Here is a 24,926-nt window from a genome sequence, read left to right as displayed (position 1 = left end):
AACTAATGTATTCTAATGAGATGTTCTGGCTTGGACAAAAGCTACAGAAACTAAAAAGTGCTGAGCAGGTTCATCATCTGCTATCTGTCTGCATAAGCGCAGGTGATGAAATCGACTGCAAATAGGTGTTCCCTCAACTGTGCAGATGACCATGAGGAGATTTCATGCCTTGCCAACAAATCAGTAGTTGCTATTCTTAAACCTGCACACACTTAGTTGCTATTCCTAAACCCTAACATTAGCACTCACTGGACTCTGCAATACAAATATAAACTCCATATGAGAGAATTGTTATTGTTATTTCAGAAATATAAGAAAATCTCTTTTCTTTTTGAAAAGTTTTTTTCAATTCTAATCCAATTAATTCTTGGTAGGAAAGTGGTTGATTTTATCAGGGGTTACAATCAGACCCCCCAAAATAGTATAGTGAGTGCTATATGATGACTTATTAATATACCAATAATGTATGGAATAATATTATCCTTATAAAAACAATAACAAATGTTCTTCTGTGTATATCATGGATATAATCAGTAATTGTACAACACTGTATAACTGCATGTCACAAACAGATTTACACTAATTACAGACTCTGTGAACAACCACTGTATGATAACTGTATAAAATGCACATTAATCGGTGTAAATTAAGGCCTTTTTGCCACCATGCAATCGTGTTATTTTTACCAGCGTTTCAAGCTTTCCTCCTCTTTTGCCTTTAATCATTTTCTTTTGCAAATGTTTAACATTCATAACACACCGTAATAATAGTTTTTCATAGCCTCTATGAGTCTGTTTACACCTGCCATTAGTTTGGATTGTACTGCATAAACAGCCAGTTGTAGACAATGGCAAGACAACCATAAACTGATCAAGTGCATTTGATGCCAATAACACATGCAAAGTGGTTCATCTGCACCTGGTAGTACTACAAGTACCAAACACATAAAGTTCAAAATACCATCAAGGAGATCACTGAGTCTCTACAAATCTTACCCTGCCAAAACACACTGGGCTATTGTGCCATAAGCAAGCACATACATACATTAATCACACAAAATGTCCTCACAGAGAACCCCACAGAGGACATACTAACGTCTTCTTACAACCCCGAGGGGGTTAGAAAGCCCAGTCTACTCGAGCAGATGTGCACTCCAGTCTGGAGTACTCGGAGTGAAATGTGTGATATATAAGCCCGGCTTTGAACAGACAGAAAAAAATAGACTTTTACATTGAAGTATTCCAAATCCCCCCTGCCTGAATGTGCAGGAGGAAGAGCCCTTCTAATGTTTGCCTGGAGGTGTTTGACCTAACTACACCCTTTCCCACAGCACTCTTGTACAAGCGCTAAAGCTTAAAAGACAAATGTGGATTACCAGCTTGCAACATTTGGTTTGGTTTTAGATTCAGCTGCTCAAAACGGAAGATCTTTTCTTTTCTCCAATATTAAAAAAGCCTAGATTGCTTTCCTAATCCACTAAAATTGCAACAGAATTCATATGAATACTAATAGTTATAGGTATAATAATTGTTAATCAGAACCCTCAGCTTTTGAATGCACATTATCTGTGCTAAAATATAGCCCACCCCTCCAATTATATCCTCCAAAGCATTCTCTCATTATGTAGTACACCATAACGACCCAGCAGAGGGTGTGTAATGAACACATTACGTTTTCTGGAACAGCAGGGGAGCTTAATGGCAGAGAATTATGACCCCGTCTAGAGCTGTAACTCAACAATGTGGGACTCATTCAGATGTCTCTAAAGCTACACCTCAATAAGCAGTACGCTACAAAATAAGTGTGGAGGAAGGAGGACAGAAAAGGAAGGGAAATAAAATGGACAAGAATAAGGAGATCATGTGCAGCACATTTTCTTCCAGCAGGGGTCAGTGTTTGAGCATGCAAGAAATGAAGGCAGAGGGGTGAAATGTATATTATAGAGAGAAAGAGAGATAGAACTGGGGGAAAGCATTCAGCATTCACCTCTAGGGAAATAAACTGGATACTGGATGTTGGACAGTCTCACATTGTCCAGCTATGCATAAACCGCAATGGCAATAACTAAACATTGTCAGCTGTACTGCACATTCATCCATAACCTCCAGGCTTGGCTTGGATAACCTGTATCAAAATTCCCATATTAGATTGTTGTGTATTTGCCAAAGCAGAAAAAAAAAATATTGCACAAAATGGGACTAAATCTTTCTGGATTAGCATTACAGAGAAATAACACATATCTGCATCATCTGTTGGATAACAAATAAAATAGATAAAATATTTGGTGCAGTAATCCAGCAACACCTAAACATCCTGCTCTTCTAAGCTCAATAAAATATCCTTAACCCTATGAGACCTAATATCTCACAGTCTTGAAAAAGAGGGGGAATGGGGACATGGACATGGTACTTGGCTTGGACGTGGAGTTCTAGCAAAACCCGTTAATGCTTTAAAGATAAAGAACCTTTACCTAATGCTGAGGTTTTTTTATCTTAAACCATATAAGATCCAACATCTGACACTCAAAAAATATAGGTTCCTGAAGTGATGTAGGAAAAACATATATTGGACATAGAACCTTTACAGAGGTAATTTAAGGTGTAACTCGAACCTAATTTCCTTTACTTTTAAGAATAAAGGTTCCTACATGGATCTTGGATTGGATGTGCAGTTCTAGGGAAATCCTTCAATGTGTATAGAACCTTTACCTTATGCTTGAAGGTTGTATGAGGTTCTTTAATCTTAAACGACACCACAGATCAAACCTAACACTTTAGGAAACTTTATTTTTAAGACCGTGAGATGCTTTGTCTGATAGGGTCAAACATTGGTTTGAAATATTGGTCTTATCTAAACATAGACTGCAGATATTGGCGTCAAATTAATGATATAAAATCCCCATGCATCCCATAATTAATAAAAATAGTTAAAAATGTATTCATAACAATACACTGAACACACAAACATGACTGCAGGAAATATTTACACATTAGTTCAAAAAAGACAATATATTTTATTGTGGCCATTTTTTTCTTTTGTACATTATATTACGATATTGATTATTAAATCTATATAACATAAGTAATAAAAGCAATCTAATAATTTAATACCACTCAAAAATTGGTGCAGTCGAATCTCTAAGCCCGGATGCATTTCCACACCCCCTATAACAAACCCAGGCGGTGTCACGTCTTAATCTCATGCCTCCACGCTAATCAGTTTCTCTGTTTCTGTATCTTCGTGGTACACTCCCCTCCCATCTGCCTCAGGGTTGTGGAGGCTAAACAGCAGCACTGAGGGGCCTGTGGGTTTGGAGAGCAGATTTTGGGGATAAATAATTCACTCTGTGCACTGGAGCGCAGCTGTTCTGAGGGAAATGGCTGAACTATAGCGAGAGCTGAGGAGAGCTGAGGCAGCGTGAGCAGAAGACACTCTGCTTTCACACCTTACAGGAACAAAACGTGGCTGCACTCACGCAGAGGAGAAACACGGGCAGAGCGGATGCACTGCACCCACAGGGAGGACGTCGACATCAGGCCACACAAACTATTATTTTTAGCCTGGGTTCTATCCACTATACACCTTTCAGCCATAACATTAAAAACCACTGATGGGTGAAGTGAACCACACAGATTATCTGGTTACATTTGCATCTGTTAAGGGGTGGGATCTACACATTAGGCAGTAAGGGAACAGTTAGTTTTAGAAGGTAATGTGTTGGAAGCAAGAAAATGCTCAATAGTACACATAGATGCTCCTTTAATAGATCTGAAATTCCTAAATGCATTCATTTGCAATGGGCAGATATGCAGCTAAAACAGGCAGCCTAGTGCATCCCAACATTTTTCAACATGAACATTTTAGTAGAACATTATCCTCATTATGGCTTTTAGAATTTTTTTTCGGGAGGTGGGGTAGTGCACTATAGACCCCTAAGGCGCGAAATAAGTTTTGGGCATTTGTTTTCTGTACAGTACTTTTACTATTCTACTTTAAGTAGTTTTGAAACCAGTACTTTTACACCTTTACTTCAGTAAAAGTCTTTTTAAACCCTAGTATCTACACCACTACATGAGTAATGAATGTGAATACTTTTGACACCTTTGGTGTTCCTCATATGCAAGGGTCAGTACCTTCCAAAGGGTGGTCCAAAAGAGGGCAATCGATGATTCTCACATATGTTCTAGGCTCATAAATGTGATTCATGAAAGTCCCACCTCACAACCTAAAACAAGACTTACATCTGGGTGCTTTATTAAATGTGTGGATACTATCAGAACACTGGATGTAGTGCATATTGGTAGAAAGCCGTGGGCCTGCCCATGGCACCACTCTACACTGCCCTAAAGGTGCCGGCATAAAAGTCTGAGCTGCCAGAGACTAGTGAAAAATTCTGCACGTGTTGAGACTATTCGAGCCCCACCCATTAGAGGACTGGTGTGGTGGAGGGTCAGTTAAAATAAAGGTTGGTGAGTCACTTGAGCCCTGTGTTTGTGTGGTCTTTGAGCTTTACTGTAATTAATATAATTTTATGCATTATCGCTCGTCCCTATGTGAAAGGCTTGATTAACAGCTCTGTACATGTGAAAACACACAGTACTTTAGATTACACAATGTGAATCTATGAGTAGACTCGCTAAGCCCTAAGAGAATCATAAAAACATATCAACAACTGAACCTGATCCATCCTTACAGCAACAAATGGTCAGCCAATGCTACATCCTTTTTCCCCAAAGAACAGAGAGAAGTGCACAACGTTGGCAGGTTCTGTAGACACATGGCAGTTCAAAAGAAACGTCTCAAAAGTAAAAAAAAAAATCTATTCAGGACCATGTGCTGCAGTGCTGCTCCACTCCAAGTTTTTCTTTTCTTCCTCAAGCTGCTGGTCCATTTGAAATGCAAGGCAGCAGCAGATGGTATGGGTGTAGGGGTGATGTCCAGGTATGAGCCTGTCAGTATTGAGAAAGGGACACCTCAGCAGCTTGCTATACATCACTCCACATTTTTTCCCCATCCATTTTATTTATGCATGGAAAGCCACAGAGTATTCTCTGCTGTTTTCCAAGGCGGTCATACCGAGGGAGCAGTCGTGCTTAGGCTAGAATCACAGGAAATAGTATGTTGAATTGGCAATGATGGAGTGACAATCAGTTTGGATACTTTAATGTGCTGTCTGTGGCTCTCAGGTGCACAAAAGTAAATAATCTGTCTCATGACCAGCTGTAATTTACTGTCCAATATCCTGAATCTCCATTCTGGACTAGGCTTAATCTTTGTCTGGGAAGCCAGTTCTGAGATCACAAATTACACAACTGAGATTGCTGTTGAACCAAACACACACACACACACTCTACCCTTACTAGAACACTTGAATAGCAAAACAACCATGAGGTATATCAACTTGCTGCTGCTGTAATCACTGCAATTTATGCTAAAACCATAAAGAAGAAACAGGATGTGAGGAGTGATCAGAGGGTGTTATTTTTTAATTAAAGGTGTCACAAACAGGTTATATTGTGCCCCGATCCCATCCAAGTCTGTTAATGCTGAGTGGCAGCCAATACAGATCCGATCTTTGTGTGTGTATAAATAATCCAGCCCCACAGTTTAGCCAAGATGAACTGCTGTTTAATCTGTTCATGAAAATCCCATTATTTTTACTATCAGTTTCTATGATTAGACATTTTAGACTGACTGATTTAGTTTAGTAGAGTCATTTCTTAAAATATAGTGTGTAATACTTCAGTCCGACTCTCCTCCCTGACCAATCAGCTCCCAGCTCCTTTACAGCACTGCAGTCTAATCACTTCCTGTGTCTGTGTGTAGTGGTACACACTCTGGACTGATATCTATTATTATTTGTCGACTGCTGATGTGAAACTGTTTTATAGAACGGCCATATTTGGGTTTCTATAGCGTGTGTATTAGCGTTAGCATTAGCCCATCTCGATTCTAAATACGCTCTTGAGTGCTGGTTTAAAACAAAGAAAGGTGTCCACTGTAAAATAGCTCTACACTGCCGACTCAACTCCTTTATTTACCTTCTGAGAACACTCCCTAATTTCTGTTAATGGCACCTTGAGGCCACTCCAAACACTGTGGTTAAAAAAGGACTCTGAACTGAACTGGGATTAAAAAAGCCAATACTCGATCCATTCAAATATGCCTGGATTGGCCCCTATCCACTAAATCGGATCAGGACATCCTTATTTTTACCTGGTGCATTGTCGAGACGCTAGCACTCATGCTATTTTGCCACATGTGTATGTTTTCTTTATGTGATGCTACATGCTTCTGCGCTCTCCATTTTTCTTCACCAGCTTGGTGGAACCTCTTCAGATTGAGATCCCTAATAGCGGAAGGTAATAGTGGTAGGCAGTCACATCAGTGACCGTGGAGAAATTGGGGGTTAGGTACCTCGCTCAAGCAAACCAAAAACCTTCACTCCCTATGCCCTTAGTTTTGGCCAGACCAAGGGATTGAACTGGCAACCTACTAAAGGCTCATTTATGCTCAGTGGTAATGGAGCCTTCTCTCTGTACTCTTCTCTAAAAGCTTATGGATATTGACGGAATGGAGCATTACCCCTGGGAATCATGGGACAGTGTAGCTAAAAGCAGGAGCCTATTTGGAGAAGACAATAAGAACCTGACCGACCTACTACTAAAATTATTTCAAATATCTATACGAGGTCTATATGACATCGCTGGGGCACAAGGGCAAACCATTACAACAAAACAGTCGCCATGTTCGTTGTTGTCAGAAACGTGTGTAACTCTGAACTGCCCTCAAGTGAATATATGGTTCAACATCCATGACCAACATAAAAGATACATAGAAATATGTGGGCAGTGAGGGTTACATTGTTTGAAACACAGATATTCATTTACGCATGCAAAGGGAATGTAAATGATAATTAAGTAAACCTTCTGGCCACAAATGCCTCAGGCTGCCTCTAGCCTAAAGGTACACAGTGCGAGATTACGTCCAGAGTTGGGTCAAGAAAAAGCAAACATTTAATACGCTCCTACTGGTTGAAATGCATGCAGGAGGCCTCCTGCTCAATACTCAATTTTGTCTCCCAACTGTTGACTTTGACTGCCACAAAACCTGCATGCTAGATCCAACCCATACACACTCTGCCAGACTGAGACTCAAATCAGGCAAAACCTGCAGTCGACCCAAGGCTTAAAATGAGCATCTAAAAGCAGGCTATTATGCTCAAACTATTCAAACACTGCTACCTCACAGGAAGAAACACAGCCAACATCACATCTAGAAACCTGTTACCCATCGATAGCACTATCCCTCTTTTAGTAAGAGGCTGCTTTATAATTTAGAGGCTGTTTAAGTGTGGTTTAATAAAATCTACAGCTACATACCAAGAACAAAAGTTAGCTGACCCAAAAACGCAGGTTTCTCTGAGGTGCTACCACATCAACTACTTCACTCCTACCTTGCCCCCCACGCACACACACACACACACACACACACACACACACAATACAGTGATGAGTAGATGGCATCCTTATATGCCCACTGTGGGATCAGAACAAGCACCTTAAAGCCCACAGAGCTGCTGTTGCTCCAGCATTACACTGCAAAATTACCAACAACCTGCATGCTAAAAACTGGAAACTGGCTGTGTGTGTTTGTGGATCTGAAAAGCATACACACACACGCTCAGTTTTCACAGTAAACTGGCACAGCCATTGACCACAGGAACAGGAAGAGCAGGACCAGAAAATGGCCAGCCTCCAGCCTCCTGCACAGTAAGTCACTGGAGGGGAAGGTAACTAACATATGTCACCATATTGAGCAAGGTTTTCAGCTACGAAGCCATTTCACAACTAGGATTATTCTTCAGTATAGAGAGTGAGCCTGTGAACGAAACCGGCTGTGTAATGTCGTGCTGTAGACTTCATTATGTCTGCTTTTAGTCTTGGCATTGCATTGCATCATAGCGACCCAAATTCCACAAGTGTGTTTGGCAGGTCTTTACTTTGTTCATCGTTAAGAAGTGAGTGACAGGCATACTAACGACCCAAGATTCAGACGAACAATATCCATAGAATAAATGAATGAACAGCAGGCCTGCAAGTTTGACTGAATTTTTAACCATAAGATATGAGTTTCTGTTAAACACATGGTTAAGGACAGAATGGATTCCCATTACATTCCTAATCCCATTACACATGCAGCGCTAGAGTGAACCGAATTACACTTTAGAAGCCTAGCGTGAGCTAACTAGACGAGTCCTCTTCAGAGCACCAGACTGTGGACGGCCAATTACGAAACACAAACAAGCCCAGCTCAGAAACGTCCTTATTCTTAACTATTATTAAAATGTGATTATTGTTCACAGTCCCAGAGTTGTGTGTAAAGGGGGTGAAGCTGTAATGCTGTGGTAACAAGAAACCTCTGAACCTCTGATGAGGGAGCCTTTTATAAAATTAAGTCCATGATTCGATACAGGATACTGGATTCGAGGGTTCTAGGGATGTACGGTACGGAAAGTATTCAATTTCACAATCATTTAAAAGGGGGTAAACTAAAAATGTGGCAGGTTGTTCACTGAGAAAAAAAAATCTAACATAGCTGATGATTTGGTATTATGCAAATTATGAGAACATCACGGTCACTGAAGCTGGAAAAATCAGATGAAGAATACTGTTATGCCACATTGCACACCTCTAAAGCATCAGAAACATTTTTTTCAGCAGCATCATGTTTTCATTAGCAGTGTTTTGCTTTCAGAGCTCCATAATAAGCAGATCCAGGAGGAGAAGATGAAGATGAGTGGGGAGACAAGCACACAGCCGTTTTGTCAGAGGCTGTGAAAGCAAAACACGACTCTTGCTGTCACAGAGTAAGGAAGGGGGGGGCTTGGGTAATAAGCAGCAGGTTGGGTGTATGTGTATGTGTGTGTGTATTAGTCACATCTGACACAATCCCTTACCTAACCCTCATGAGTGGCAACACACATACATACACATTACCTCAATTTGTTTCTTCCTCATGCCCTGCTACTGCTAGCCTGGCAGTAGGACAGTCCTGCCATATCCTGCCAGTGTGAAACGGCTCAATTTTCCTCTGGGTGATAAAAGGACAAGACCGCTGGCATCTGACAGCTGGTGAGTTAGTTAGCTGTCAAAAATCTGGGACAAAAATGATGAGCTAAAAGTCAAAGGGGAACTGCAGCGATGTGTGTGTGGCAAAGTGTATGTGTGTCTGTATGTGTACGTTTATTTGTGTGTGTTCCAGAGGACATCCAGAGGTCTGGCAAATGCCAATGTGTCCTTCTTACTTAATCCACCTCTGTAGCTCAAGTTCATTTAAACACTGCGCTAGCAGGAGGCTAAGCTAGCTAAGCTTGCTTCTGTATCAGAGCTATACAGCTTTGGGTATTTGGCGGGCACTGTTCAAGGCTTTACCAACACAGCAAAGGGTGTATATTGGGCAGGAGACCCAGTTAGAAGTGAGCAGGCAACGCGCTCGTCTCAGTGAGAAAAAGGCTTTGAAGTGTCGTCAGGCAGTTCTCAATGATTAAGGGGATTTGACGGAAATTTTAATTAAATACCCAGCCAGCACTGTGAACAATGTCTCAGAAATACAGAGGATGCCTTCAACCCAGTTTCTAGTGTGCAGCGAATAAAGAGGTGAGGATGACGGTGTTCACACATGCGCAAACCTAAGACCAGCGACTACACTAACAGCTAATAACGAAAAACACTGCTGCTAATTAATATCTTCTTATACCAAGAAACTTACCTCCACAAATATGAAGCATGGTATGATGGAGTAGCTACGCTGTGTGTTGTTGGAGGCCATTTCCACAACTCAGTCACAGTCCCGTCGTTGACAGTCTGAGGAAGAAAAGGAAAAGCAGTCAAAACAGTGCTGGGCGATATTGATAAAACTCCGTAGTTGTGAAATATTACAGCCAAAACCACAAACATTTAGACGATCAACAAATATTTTGAGATCATAGCTTCTATTACAGCATACTGGAGAGAATGAAGTGCAGACATTTTGCTTTAATTTGCTGCTACCTACATCCAAATAGTAAAAGAATTACAAGCATTTTCAAACATACCCTGCCTTGTGTAGGGGCTCAAACATAACTGGACAAACTAATAACCATCCAATTAAATTGACATGTTTAATACTTGGCTGCAAATAATTTGGAGTTAATGACTGCCTGAAGTCTGGAAGCCCCTGACACCACTTTCATAAGCTCATCTGAAGAAACAGTCTCTGTTATTCAAGATTGAAAACCTACCAGTTTAATCAGCTGTGACCAAAAGTACACATCTGCTTGCTGCCAAATCTCCCCCATGCATACCACTTTCTTGCCCAGCAAGCACCAGTGAATTAGTGAACCCTGCTTATTTATTATGAGGAAGAATTACAATATCAATATCAGCCCAAACTATTTTCTTTCTTCTGTATGGTTAATCAAATATCCATTAATCAGCTCTGACGGTAGATGATTATCCACAGTATCCATATGCAGGAGATGTATCTCCAAGTCATTTTTGAGCATTTCTATTGGTCCATTCATCATGACATAATGTAAAGAACAACTGGCACATTCAGATTTTGTCAAAAAGTGGAAGATACTTAAAAGAAATTGAGATACAAGGACAGGACAGAGACGGTATATACACTACATCTTTAATTATTAGGGTGATTATTCTATTGCTCAATTTATATGCAATAAATTGTGTTCTGGTGTAACTCCATGAACAATGTGTCTGAAGTCTGGAAGCCACAGACACTACCAGACACTGAGTTTCGACACTAGTGATGCTCTACCAGGCCTTTGCTGCAGCGGTCTTAAGTTTTTGAGACACTTTACCTTCAGTTTTTTGTAGTGAAATGCAAGCTCAACTAGACCAAGGTCTATTGACTGACTTGGCTATTGCAGAACATCTTTTGCTTTAAAAAGGTTGCATGGTATTGTGGGAACTGCAGTGGTATAGGAGTATTGCTATGGTAACTACAGTCTTGTTTGTCCTCCCAAATGTAAATGCAAATAAAAATCAGCTCTAGACCTTTTATCTGCTTACGTCTTATTGACATAATGAGGGAATAAGACACACCTGGCCATGGAACAGCTGAGCAGGCCGACAAGAACCTGATATTCATCAGTTCATTTAAACTCTGCTCTGGTAGACAGCTAAAATAACAGTAACTGTGTAGCATGGACAAGGACCTAACATTGTATTGTGGTATTTTATGATGAATAACTTCTTGTGCTTCTTGTGTGATGTACTTCACTCTAAAAAAATGTCCAACAAACCTAGTATTATTTTGACCGATCTGTTTGGCCGATCTGTTCCTCACACTCTACACAGCATAACAACATTAATCAGATATACTTTAACATTTAAAACAAAATAAATTGCAGGTTTCATCATTTATCAATATGTCTGACATAAAACTAATGTAAAACTGGATTAATTATTTCGATCCTCTGACACAGATGAGCTCCCTGAAACCAGGGAGGCATACTTAATAGGAATCTGTTAATAGAAAGCACTGATTATTCAAACAGGGAATTAAATCATGCACTATGAAGGAGACTGGGACATTCAGATTTATCAGAAAGCAAGTCATGTTTGCTACAACTTCTCAAGCTTAGCGAGTGTAGAGGAGGTAAAACTAATGAATCCCATCACGCCTACACCTGACCAAAATAAAGGGCACAAAGTGAGCCACCTTCTCTCCTCCTTGTCAGAGATAAAGTGCATCATTAAACGCAAACAGCCTAGGCCTACATGTTCCAGTAGGACTTCGGCAATAATGGAGCCATAAAACCAAACTGCAGCCTCCCAAACTCAGCAGTGGACAAGTCCAGTCGGTGCTTGAGATGATTTAGTTTGGACACATCATGTTGAGCTGCACTGCTGTCTCACTAAACGCCCTTTCATTCGGGATCTGCCCTGTGTGACGCTGATCCACGAATCTGTTATCGGCCTCAAACTGACAGCCAGTCATTCTCCGCCGCAGGTCCTGCACTTCAGTGTGAAGGCTGACAGCCAGAGTCTCAGCTCAGCAACACACAGGCCATTTCAGCAGCAGTATACTGCACTAGGGGTGGGCAATATGATTCTTTGCTGTCTTAATTGTGATATTACAATGTTACAGTGTGCTTTAAGGAGTATGTTAGGGCATCATCAGCGCTTCTCGAGCTGTGCCGACTGGGTTTCGTGTTGCACGTAGTTGTGTTTAAAAAAAATGTGTCATGATACATTTCATAACGCACGTTTGCAGTCATGGTGGACCAGTTTTGAGTTTGATTTGTCCTCTATCACCCCCCCCCCCCAAGTAATGAGTGTTTAACCGCCACAGTAAGTAAAAATGCACAGTTTGGTATCAGTAAGGCTTAAGCAAGACCCCATCTGGGTTGTACACTGCACATGGGGCCTAAATAGGACCCATGTGCAGTCTAGTTTCACCCAAGTTAGGGTAGTTGCAAGGATGGGACGCATTTGGGAAGCCCAACTGGGTCCCAGTAACAACACATGTACCGTCCCTTTCAGCCCATGCCCACCTGAAACACACCTAGCCCATACTAGTCTGGCTAGAATTGTCCATGCAAACAGACAAGCACAGAAATCACATCCACATTCAAAGCATGAGGCCCCACTCACATATCCCACAGGTCAGTGCAGCGTTCTTTCACTTCCATAGACACACAATACTAGTTCCTGCCCCATGACTTATGGCATGTCAGTGTATATTACACTTTGCTCCATTGCAACACAAGGATCTTAACATGAGTTTGTAGCTTAATATTATGGTTATTATTCTATTGCTCCATTTTCTATATACAGTATACAATTGTGTTGAGGTGTAACAACAATGTGTATTGTTGTATGAGCAATGTGTATTTTGTGTGTATGTGTATGAAGGTGATGAGTAAAGATTCCTCCTACCTGTACTACCAGACCTCTCTACTGCAGCAGCATATCAACTATTTCAATGAATATGTCAAAGTAATGGCTTATTTTCCTTAGACTTTGTTCATTTACAAAAACAGATAAATGCTAACCTTTAAACATCCCTTGTTGCAAATTAACTCTTCATTTATTGAGCAACTTTAAACTTCCAACAAAGTGCTGCACAAAACAACCAAATAATAATAACTACGAAAGAAATGATTAATAAAACAAGACATTAAAACAAACACAAATGACAAGACAGGACTGATCAACAAATTACACAATTCAGTGAACCTTAAAAAGACTCAAATGTCTGGGAGAATAAACAGGTTCCTAAATTGGATTTTAAAATGTCATTATTTGGGGGCTGCTTGATCGCCCTTTAATCTCAACCATGACTGAAGAATAAATAAGAGCCACTGATTTGAAGATCTTAAAACTCTAGAAGTCCAAAGGGAATAAAAAAAGATTAGAAATGCAGCTTCGGGCCGTGCCACAAAGTGACAAACACTAACACCAGTGTAACACCATTTTGACAAATGATTTTTCCATAGATCTTGATGGAATATTTAAAAAATAATGAGCTATTTACTTAAGACAATATATTGAAACAGCTTTGTTTTTAGATTTTGACAGAATATTTTGAGATGTTGACCAAAGTCATCAAAATTCTGCCATATGACATTGATTTTGTCTGCTACAGAAGAGTATTACTGCCGCAGCTGCTTGCAATTTGTAGGAAATGTCATGATACTGCAATTACAAAGCTCTAATTTACACCGATGGATATAGGAAGCAAAGACATAGAAATACTGACTCGGGAATCATCATATCTAAACACACCCGAAAAGAGGGAGGGAAAAAGACATGGAGAGGAAAGAAGAGACAAAGGTAGATTAAACAAGCAAGTGTTAAGTTAGAGAGGTTCTTCCATCGAACAGAACATTCATTCACAATTTAACATAAAGCCTGTCGCTCAGCAGATGCACCCGCTGCAGGTGCTTCATGACTTTTCAATTTCCCGGTGCGACACAATGCGCCACACACCATTTTGACAGTACTACATTAAACAGAAGCTATATCGAGACTACAGAAAGCCACAGCAGATCACATGGGACTTAAAACGTACACAAAGAAAGACTTTTGGTAAACAAACAAATGCTAAGGCCAGGTTACCTCAGCTAACGTTACTATCCTAGACCTGTACGGCACATATACTTCAGCACATATAACCAGCTCAAAGTCAATGAACGATGCCATATGTATAAAGCAGATCCAAATAAACGGTCTACAAAGTTTGTTTTGCAGTCTAGTTTCACTGTATTTCATGTCTTAAGTCATCTTTCCTAATTTTAGTACCTTCATTTTAGTACAGTCATTTCTGGGGTGGGGTCGGTCTGCTGCTGGCCAGTGTAGAGGAAACACTGGGCCATAGAACATTTTCAGACTAATATGGACATGGATTATATTTTTACAACATTGTACTAAGAACAAAGTGTAGTGCAGTTCAACGCTGCCTCTTTATTACCATTAGAAACACTGTCTGAAATGATTTTCGAACAACGGCGTGAGTCACTAAAGGCAATTCAATAAGAAGAGACTGTAAAAATCAATAAATGCTGTAATTTAATATATGAAACTCTTGCACAGGCTCTCAAGCGACAGAATAACAAAAGGTTGACAATGGCGTTTAACACAGCAGAGGAAACCTACGGTAAAGTCAGAATAATGTAAATACTTAGAGAGTGTCAAGACAACTCAAATCACTATCTTTATTTATTCTAAGGGCATGAATCAGCCTATGGAAACCTACTTTGGGGACAACTATTGGTCTCTTCTACTGTATGATAAACTGAGCAGTTATCAGACAGCCTGACTAGATGATTTTCATTTATTTATAATCACTACACAATTTAATAACAGTATATTTAGAAGTTATACAGAGATAAAGCATATACTAAAACATACAAGACATAAGTAAGATGATCTTGGGGTGGAGGGTTCACACATTTGGTCCTCATTTTTTGAAAAAGGTGAATTTAGATTTGGAAGCACCATTGGAAGAATACTTCACTCATTGCAGCAGTCACAATAAGTCTAATTAACAAGCTAAATAAACTTTCATAGCTGTCCAGTTTCACAGTTAAGTGAGTTAGCAACTCCCATTTTGTCTAACAGCACACTGTGCCGTCATTACAGAAACTGAGCCCGGCTGCGTATTTGCAGTGTATTTCACAGTGTTATTAGCCAACAACACCCATCAAATTAAATCTGATATTTAAACAAGCTATATTTGGAAGAAATCAGCCAACAGAAAGATCAGTTTATTTTTACTGCACTGAGAACTTAAGACTAAAGTAAATGCAGTGGAAAGCAGCTCCTCACTCACACAGCTGGTGATGGGCCTTCCAACTTCCACTCTTCTTATTATTATTACTGTACAGTAGTCAGAATATAATCAATGCATCATTTAAAAGGTGCTGTACACGATTTCAATCAAATACATTTCGTAAAATTCAGCGAATTGTTCCTTAATCAACTCGACTGAGTAAATGGGGAAACAAACAAAATGGCTCAGACAGCACTATTCCAGCCATTCAGCAACAGGGGGCGTTTGTGCTCATGCACAGAGGGGCAGGTTGATGGACTTGTGGACTTTGGAACCCCCTAACATTGCTGTGACATTCTCATTTATACAGGAAGTACAAAAATACAAAAGCTTCATGTTAAGTTTAATGTTCATAGTAGCTTTGGGTGGGCTCCACTTTTTTTTTGTTAATTAATTCCCATAATACAGTCTCGCCGAACTTGGCATCACTAAATCTACAACTATGGTGGGCTTTTTTTTTCACTTGTTTTCAGAGCGTGACATCCCCCAATCAGTAAGCACCCACAATGCCCCACCCTGTAGCTTTCTTAAATACAAATGGGTGAATGAGCTTATTTGACAATGTATTAGATAGAAAACAAGAATTTGACACATTAGACACATCGTGATTTTGAAATACTGTCCTCATTTTGAGATACCGTCATCGCTTTATATACCGCAGTACACAGTATTACCGTTACACCACCCAAGCCTAGTTCATAGATTTATCGGCTCCTGTTTATTTCAAATCTAGCAATACACGTTTTAATCCACCATGGTCATCTAAAAAATATGCTCAACCTGCTTTAGTAAACACACTAAACCCCTATAAGAAAAAAGCAATAGCTAACCTGAACTGTATTTCCAGTCTAATCCGCTGCATGCTAAAGTTAGACAACAAATAACTCCTGTTATTTCAACAACTCCATTACTTCATTGTACATTATGTTGAGTTGAACAATTACTGTGATATTTCGGGCCAGCTTTGATACAGAAACAAATCTGATTAATTCTTTCACCCTCAAAAAATATCTACTTTTATCAGCCACATGCTGATATTTAACTATACAAAACAACAGGGTTGGTCAAGCTATCAAAGTCAGAAATCTCTTAGCCAGTCCAGTGATGTCCAATGACAATGGAAAGTCAACCTCTCCCTCCCCTAATAACAGTCTCAGTATCAGGCCCTAGGAAAGAGATTGACTGGTCAGTGCAATCACAGCACCTACTATAAAAATGACTTGCTGGAGCACTCATTTGGCAAACCGTTCTGTTTGTAATTAGATAGCCCGAATTCCCAGGCGCATGGAGAGATAGGGCCAAGGAAATGGGCCTGGCCCTCCTGGCTGATTTAGGGGTGAGGGGTGGGGGAGTGTACAGCAGCATAAGCCAGTTAGTTTCTACTAGCAAATAAAATGTCCACAAAGATGTCATGAGGCAAGAAATCACTGAGTTTTCCTTCAGGCATGATGCACACACTCTTGCAATTCCACAGCAAAACTGTACAGAGCCCAGACAGCATCACAGATCCCTCCCTGGACATGAAGAGTACAGTGATTTGAAGAAATGTCTAGTTGTAACACTGCGGCTATACACACTAAAAATAAAGGTGCGACAAATACCCAGTGTACACCTGGTCACTTAATGTGACTAGTATCTGGATTGTATCCTGATAAGCCACATGCATTTACAGCAGTAGTCAAATGTGTCTCCGGCTAATCAGACTGCAATCTGATTGCTGCGTGGGATGGAATAGGTAAATTCCCTAATTGTGCAGCAATTTGTGTCTTGGAGAGACTGAAGCACTTACACCATAAGAACATGGTTCAAATGCATCTCAGACAAACCTGCTGAAGTGGTTTGAGTAATCAGATTAATATCTGGTTTAAATGCATTTTGGCTGAGTTTACACTTGCCTTTTTATGTGGCTTGGCCTCAACCAGATATAATCCTGATACTCAAGATGCATGAAGTGACCAGGTTTATATGGTGTTGAAGGGCTTGTAAGAGTGATGCCATTAAAGAACCGCTTTACGCTCCATAAAAGACCAAAAACGTGTATGTGTGTGAAGAACAATTTCAAGGTTATATTAAATAAGTCGATGCAAAGTTTATTTAGAAATTTGAAGGTTCTTAACACTTACGCCTCTTAACACTCACCACAATTATGGTTCTTTATGAAACCCATTATTGGTTTTTCTGTAGCATCACTCAAAATAACCGTTGTAGCGATTTTATTTCCTGCTCCTTGGTGAAATGCATTAACAGTAGCGTTTAATTAACTGCTAGACTAAATCAAAACGTTCAGTACATTACTCCCTGTGCGGCTCTCAGAAGCTGAACATCAGCATTATAATTCCTTTACATTTCCCAGCCACAGGGAAGCTTTGGATCTTACTTAGATCCAAACTTAGATCTAATGTGCAAGGGTTGAATTCTTTCCCCCTTTGGCTCTTCATCTTAACCAAACAACTTCCTATCAACTAGTCCTTCATTCAAGTCCTTCATTCAGGGGATTCGACTTTATTAGGCCAATCAGGACATTTTCAGAAGAGTCCAAAACACATCTTCAGAAAACACTCTGCTTCATTTGATTAACAAAAAAAGGAAAAAAGTCCTGGCATTCCAGATTTAGATCAAATAAGCCATCATTTTGCATTCTGTCACTTGAGAGAACAACCCGCAGCTGTTCAGGACAGATTTAGTAGTTGCTCGTGTGAAAGAGGAACGTCGTAGACTTCTTTTATTGTCACATAAACAAGATGCAGCATGGATCAATGAGCACAAGAGCAGTAAAAATGGGAAAACGCTCAGGATTAGCAGGTAGGGAAGAGTGTACAATCCACATTTAAGTGCAGATATCCTCCAGGTCTCCAATATGGTTTGATGGGAGATAAGCCACCCTTTGGCCCTGACCAAATCACTCGAGATGCAGCATATCTTTACCCTGCTCTCTAGAGAATGACAATCTCTCTCTCGCTCTCTTTCTCGGTGTGATACAGGCTTTCTCCCGAGGGATTGACCATGACACATCTCCAGTCTTGGCCTGAATCAGAAAGCCTCCCTGACTACCAGGGGGGTAATGCAATACCAGTTAGTAGACAGTAATGCGCTAGAAGGTTCATGAGCCCTCCTCAGGGACAGCTGGCATAGAAACCATGTGGTGTGGACACGTTTGTGGACATTTTTTTCCCACTCTTTTCCACTTTACTGAGAGAACAATAACAGTGGGGTTTCACTGCGGGCTTAGATGCTGTTAAAAACAACGATGCTGTGAACCAACCAGCCAGGACAGGAAATAGTATTTTTAGTATACTTTTTATGGGATGATTTTTAGCCCTAACCACTTGTGTAGTGGTGAGATGAATTTGGCAAAACACACAAAACAACAAATTAGGTGATACAGAAAATAAAGATTTAATCCCAAGAGCACAATTTACTATGGAGGCACTGATATCAAACACTTTTCATGTACATACAGTATCTGCCAATACGGATACATCAACTTTATAGTGTAAAAATTGGGAATAAATCCACCTGGATTAGTATAACAAAGAAATAAAATGTATTTGTAGTGGGTTACAAATACAGCAAAAGAGGAATTTTATCCCAGAGCCACCAACATATTCTGTTCTTCTGGAGTTCAATAAATACATAACCAGATATTACTTTGAAAAGTCAAATCTATTATCATCTATTATACATCTATAATCTACAACTTAGACAGTGTATAGATTCAATATTCTTCTTATTGTCAAGATCAGACAGCTTATTAATACTGATTTACTGAATTTGTCGCATTTTAAAAGAATGTTGGATAAGAGGAATTAGTATTGGGCCATTTTTTTTGCCTAGGTCATTTCTGTGATTTCACCTGGACAGGTTAAGTGAATAATTCTGATTTATCTCAATAAATCTACAGTGACACCGGTCAAGGGGTGGGATACATTAGGCAGTGAGTGAACAGCCAGCGTTTAAAGGTGATGTGTTGGAAACAGGAAAAAATAAAAAATCTGAGCTACTTTTACAAGGGGCCAAACTGTGATGGCTAGATGACTGGGCCAAACCATCTTCAAAACATGAGGCAGGTCTTGTGGGGTGTTCCAGGTACGCAGTGGTCAGTTTCTACCAAAAGTGTTCCAAGGAAAGACAACTGGTGAACTGGTAACAGGCTCATTGGTGCCAAGGAACATTGATGCAATCCATGAAGGCCCCACCTCACAACTTAAAGGATCTGCTGCTAACACTGTGGTGCCACATACCACATAACACCTTCAGAGATCTTGCAGAGTCCATGCGTAAATAGTCCTAGCTGTTTTGGTGGCACAATGAGAAGTTACACAACATTAGACAGGTGGTTTGACGGCACTGATGATCAGTGTAAGTCCTATTTGACTTGCTACAACCACTAAAGTGTGAGGTAAGCCTCAATGTTATTGGAAGGTTAATGAGGATGCACTCATCAGCTGAATATCGTCAACTATGACCATCACCGTCACCACATGATGACTCAGGTCATTTTCCTTCTATACAGTAAAGTATACGAAGAGCCAGCTAATTAGCTGATAAGCTGGATAATCAGGTGCGCTGGAGTCGGGACAAAAGCAAGGAAACGTATCATTCTATTTTAAGCCAAAGCTTATGAATCCTTCATCTGGTATATTTCATGAATAAATCAATCGTGATTTTAGTTCCTTGAACCACTGGACTGATATTCTAAAGCACAGTCTAAGCATCCCTTTGACCCGTTTAAGAAATGAAAGAATGCTAATGAGGGACTTGTGCAAAGGGGGAGAATTTTGCATAAATCTTTTTGGCAGACGTGAATCTTAAGCTCCACACACAGATAAAAAGTCTCGAGGACTTTGTACGTCAATTCCTATTCCCATTCGCCAGCAATTAACAAAAGGGGAAAATCCATTACAGGCACATGGGGAAGTCAGCATGTGCCCAGTAAAAAAATTGTCATTCTTCAGGGAAATGCTGCATCTCTTCTGCAGTTCAAGTGCCGGGTAATTAAAATCTTGACTGAGAGGTGTTTCAGATTAGCCGCCTTAGAGAATTAGAGTTAGAGAGGGCGAGAGAAAGAGAGAGTTCAGCTTCTGTCATTAATCATCCAGTGGTCTACTGTATGTTGCACTGGACTTCACACCTGACGAACATCAGATTTTGCATGCCTATCGCATTCCCAGTACAGCTGAGGTTTTCGTTACAGCTGAAGCTCTGAGCCACCAGGGCTCTGCCAACACATAAACATGTTCTAACACTGTCAGTGCATTATGTCAGTGCTGTGTCGATGCTGACAAAGAAAACAGTCCTCATCCCAGAATACTGCTGTGGAAGGTGCTTGCAGTGTTACTTAATTGTAAAAGAGAATGGTATTAGGGTGCCAAACAGAAAACAGTTCTGTGTTAGGTAATACCTATGTTTTTAGCAATTAGTAACCAGTGATCAGCAAGTCAACTTACTGCAAGTCCCTATGAAGTGCTGAAGCATCTTACGATCATCTTAGCTGGGAGAGTCAGTGATCAGTTTGACACTCACTTAATCAATCTAGACCCAGTACACTCCAACTACTTATTTTTGACCATTATAGTCCACTGCGTCAGTGACCAACAAAACATACAACCTGAATCAATCACATGGCTAAAGAGCAGGTCACCAACCAAAGCTAGAACCTATAGTATGCCACTTTAATTAATACGAAAAATGAATTAAAATTATAAAATCTGTAAAATATATGAATCTTTGCCTTCTTGATGAATCCAGATTCACACCACACGATTTTAGGCCCAATTTACGAGACTATTTTTGAGAATTGCAGACAAAAGTCTCAGGTCGAACACAAATTGGTGTTCACTTGGCGCTGGATCGGTCAGCATGTGTGAACTGCTGAAACACACGATCTGAGAGCTCAGTGTCTCACAATCCCTCGACAAATATCTAGACTTAATATCTGGACCTTTTAACGACTCTAAATCCGGTACTGTGGAAAGTGTTGTGACTGGAAGTTAGTGCAGAGAGCAAATGAGGTACAGCAGCGCTACAGCAAATGAGGGAGGATTATACAACGTCTATTTTTTTTCTTTCTCTTCTGTGCGTTTTTGCTGCAAATCAACGCATAGGCAACTTGCATCACTATAGAGGTCCGATTTGTAAGAAAGAAAGTGGGTCTTGCACATGGTATTGCATCAGTTCTCACATGTTTTTGTGACAAAATGTGTTTTTGGAGAACAGACAGACTCGTTGTGGGTTCTTCCTGGTGAAAGATCTTAATTCATAATTCATGAAACTGATCAGTGTTGTAGTGTGAACACCACAACGACTAAAAGATTCCCGATTACAAGACAGGCGTGTAGTGTAAAGAGTACAACGGTCGGAAGGTTGTTTAGTTTGTAGTTAGGTGGTATTAGGTACCTGATATACATAACTTGTTGATCGGCAGATTACTTAACTGCTAATTAATTGCAAATCATTATATAATTTACTCAGAACAGAGGCTGGAAATAATTATTAAATAAAGGCTTTAACTTAATGCTAGGAAAGTAAATGCCAATTTAGTCAGTTTAACCTTGAATAAGACTAAATCTAAGCTATAAAGAAATGCCATTGATGCACCACTGGTGCTGCAGATTAGTGCAGGAAACTGGCCCATGGTTTTTAAACCAGGAAGACAACGCAAACCACATCTATAAAGCATTCAGTAATTAAGAGTTTAATGTGAGAAGCATTTTATACCCTAGTGAAAGTTAGAGGTTAACTTACAAAGCACAGTAAAACAAAAGATTAATAGGGGAACTTAAAAAATAAAGCCTGGATCTGAATTAATTTGCAGCCTCCTAATAAGTGGTTAAAATGTAAGCGCTGTTCACCGAGCCTTGAGCATGAAGTATGCAAATAACACAGCCAGTGTCAAAATGTGAAAAGTGCTTTCACTTCAAATGAAGTGCTCAATATTCTGTATTATGTTCATTTACATTATTACATTACGCTCAGAAGGCTTTTGTAGCTTTACAATCACCACACTCCTAATTTAGTAGGAAATTTTCACTACTCGTTAGGGGAGCAACAATATGCAAATTCGTCCCAAACCATCACAGTATGAGTGTTACGGTTTGGTGGACGTAGTCGTATGGAGAATACGTGTGCAGCCTATGTGTGAAGATTGATTAATGTATGGCGGAACCAAGTGCAAGTCATAACCAAGTCATAAGTAATAACTTTTCTTATGTCTGACCCACACTACAAGATAATCAGGCCAATTTTTAAGCCAATTTGCTCTTACTGACAATCGAGACACTCCATTTCAGGGTGACCGTAAACTATGACTATGATATCTTTAGTCCTCAGATTTTCTCCCAAAGCAGACGAGGCTGCCCCGACCGTGAATCGTAAAAGCATTATTTAAAAGCACCGTTTCATCCACATCATTTTTTGTTTTCTTTCAGCATAAAGCACTTGTCACTAGCATAGCAATGGTTTCGTAGCCATCCGCCATGATTGTTTACATCTAGAGATGCACCGATCCGATATTAGGATCCATAATCAGTCCCGATATTAACTAAATGAGCTGGATCAGATATTGGATAATTAGGCTGATCCATGGAACCCATTCTGTCACTTTAATTTGTTTGTATGAGACTACACTAAATGTTTACATGTTTTGTCATTTCTGGTTGCTACTTGTTTGTTTGACCAAGTTACTTATTTATTCACAGGTTCAGCTGCTAGATTTTATGTTGAATTACTGACTAAATATTTCAAAATAAGATTGATTACTGTTTGTGTGTTTGACAAAGTGAAGCTACTTACTTTCAGTTTTGGCTGACATGACCTGACCTATTGCCTTTTTTATTATGTTGCCTTTTGTATCATTTTACATAAAAAATGACCAATGTAAGAGTGTATGTTTGAGCTGGGCAATATTTTATCATATTGTGATAAATTTTGTTATCGTGGTACACAATATGCTTTTATGCGTATATCAAGGATATCACCAGTGCTTAAAGAATACAAATTTCATTACAAAAAATGTGTAATCAGTCTTTTTTAATTGAATGGACTGTGGATGTATTAATATATTGCGATAAATATTGTATATTGTAAAAAGTGTCATTTTTACCATATCACTCGGCTCCAGTGTATTTTTACAGTTTACATTTCACTGCTCTTTTCCCACTGTACCAAACTCATGGTGTCCAAACTGTGGTGTATATTTACTGGCCAGGATAGACAGGCTGCATCTTCAGGTGCATAGTTCTTCACAAGAGAAACAACCACTTCATGTAATTGACTGTTTCAACACAAGACAAATAGCATTTCACAAACGTGGCACTTCTAGTCAAACAGCAGTCATTGCTTTCTAACTGTCATCTCCCCAAACTACACATCCATACAAATGAGCGGCCAAAAACTCAATTTGGGATGAAAAACAAACACATAGGTCTTACAAAGATGCAGGTTTTAAAGTCACTCAACACTGAACTGGATGCGGTTGAGCCATGGATGTGGCAGATGGTTGAACGAATCCCAGGTTCAGATTTCATCCTGAACAGCAAGTCCATCTTATCCTTTTTGAATGTTTCACAAGAAAGACTGAGAAAGCTATAACATCTCCAAGATTAGAAACCCAGATTAAGCCTAAATGTAACTACAAAGACTTTCCAATGACGATGTATGACTGGCGTTGGAATTTAGTCCAAGACTTTGCTTAATCCATGTTCAGGAAACTTGCCCATAGTTTTAAAACGGGCAAGATAACATGAACCACCATACAGAGTCAAACATCTGAACGTCTTCTGTGTGCCATTATACCACTAGTACTGGTACTTACCATCCCTGACAGACAGGCTGTATCTTCAGATGCATGGATCTTCACAAGATCATATAACTTCCTGTTCCAACACAACACCAACAGTTTCAACATTTCAAGAAGGTGGCACTTTAAGTCAAACAGTAGTCCACACAACTCGGTGGCCATGAATTCAAGTCGTGATGAAGCACACACTCAGGTCTTACAACACTAAGAAAGTTTTAGAGCCAACCAATCAATGCTGAACTGGATGTGGTCGAGCCTGGCAGATGGTCGAACACACCACAGGTTTGGATTTCATCCTGAACAGCAGGCCCACCTTATCCTCTTGAGATGTTTCACAAGCAGTTAAAGGTTCAGAAACACGGCTCTGACATAAACACTGCGAGCGGCAGCTTATCACACAACTTTCAGCTCTTCTTCATCCTACTTTTTGCAGTGAGCTTCTCCTGTAGAGGCAGCTGAAGGCTGAAGGTGCACACCTTTAAGTGCACACTAATGGGTCTGTCTGTATTAGCCCACCTTTACATGCAACACAGGCCAATGACTTGCTTCAAATCCAAACTGAAGGATCTGAAGGACGCTCGAATCATCTGAGCAAGGCTTTCCAAGTCCTGCTCCAGGAGTCTTCTTGGGCTGCTCATGTTGGTGCTTTCCCTGCTGTAACACACCCATTTCCCACATGAAGGGCTTTATTAATGAGCTGATGAGGAGCAGAAAACACTAGCTAAATATGCAAGACAGGGGGGATCAAGGTCCAGGAGTGAGAAACACTGCTCAGAACTGGTGATCTGGA

General features: G+C 40.0%; 1 protein-coding gene across 1 annotated transcript in view; it reads right to left on the bottom strand.

The window, feature by feature from the left end:
* The window catches only part of plppr1 (phospholipid phosphatase related 1), a 41,800-nt gene that overhangs the window by 15,841 nt on the left and 1,033 nt on the right, over window positions 1-24,926 (bottom strand). The window contains exon 2 of the mRNA XM_072658619.1: window positions 9,772-9,866. Coding sequence (XP_072514720.1) covers window positions 9,772-9,831 — 60 coding nt within the window. The 5' untranslated portion in view covers window positions 9,832-9,866. The remainder of the gene's footprint in view (window positions 1-9,771; window positions 9,867-24,926) is intronic.

The sequence above is a fragment of the Salminus brasiliensis genome, chromosome 16 (genome assembly GCF_030463535.1).
Source record: "Salminus brasiliensis chromosome 16, fSalBra1.hap2, whole genome shotgun sequence".
Taxonomy (NCBI): domain Eukaryota; kingdom Metazoa; phylum Chordata; class Actinopteri; order Characiformes; family Bryconidae; genus Salminus; species Salminus brasiliensis.
Note: the sequence above shows the minus strand (reverse complement) of the source record. Positions and strands in the feature narration are given on the sequence as shown.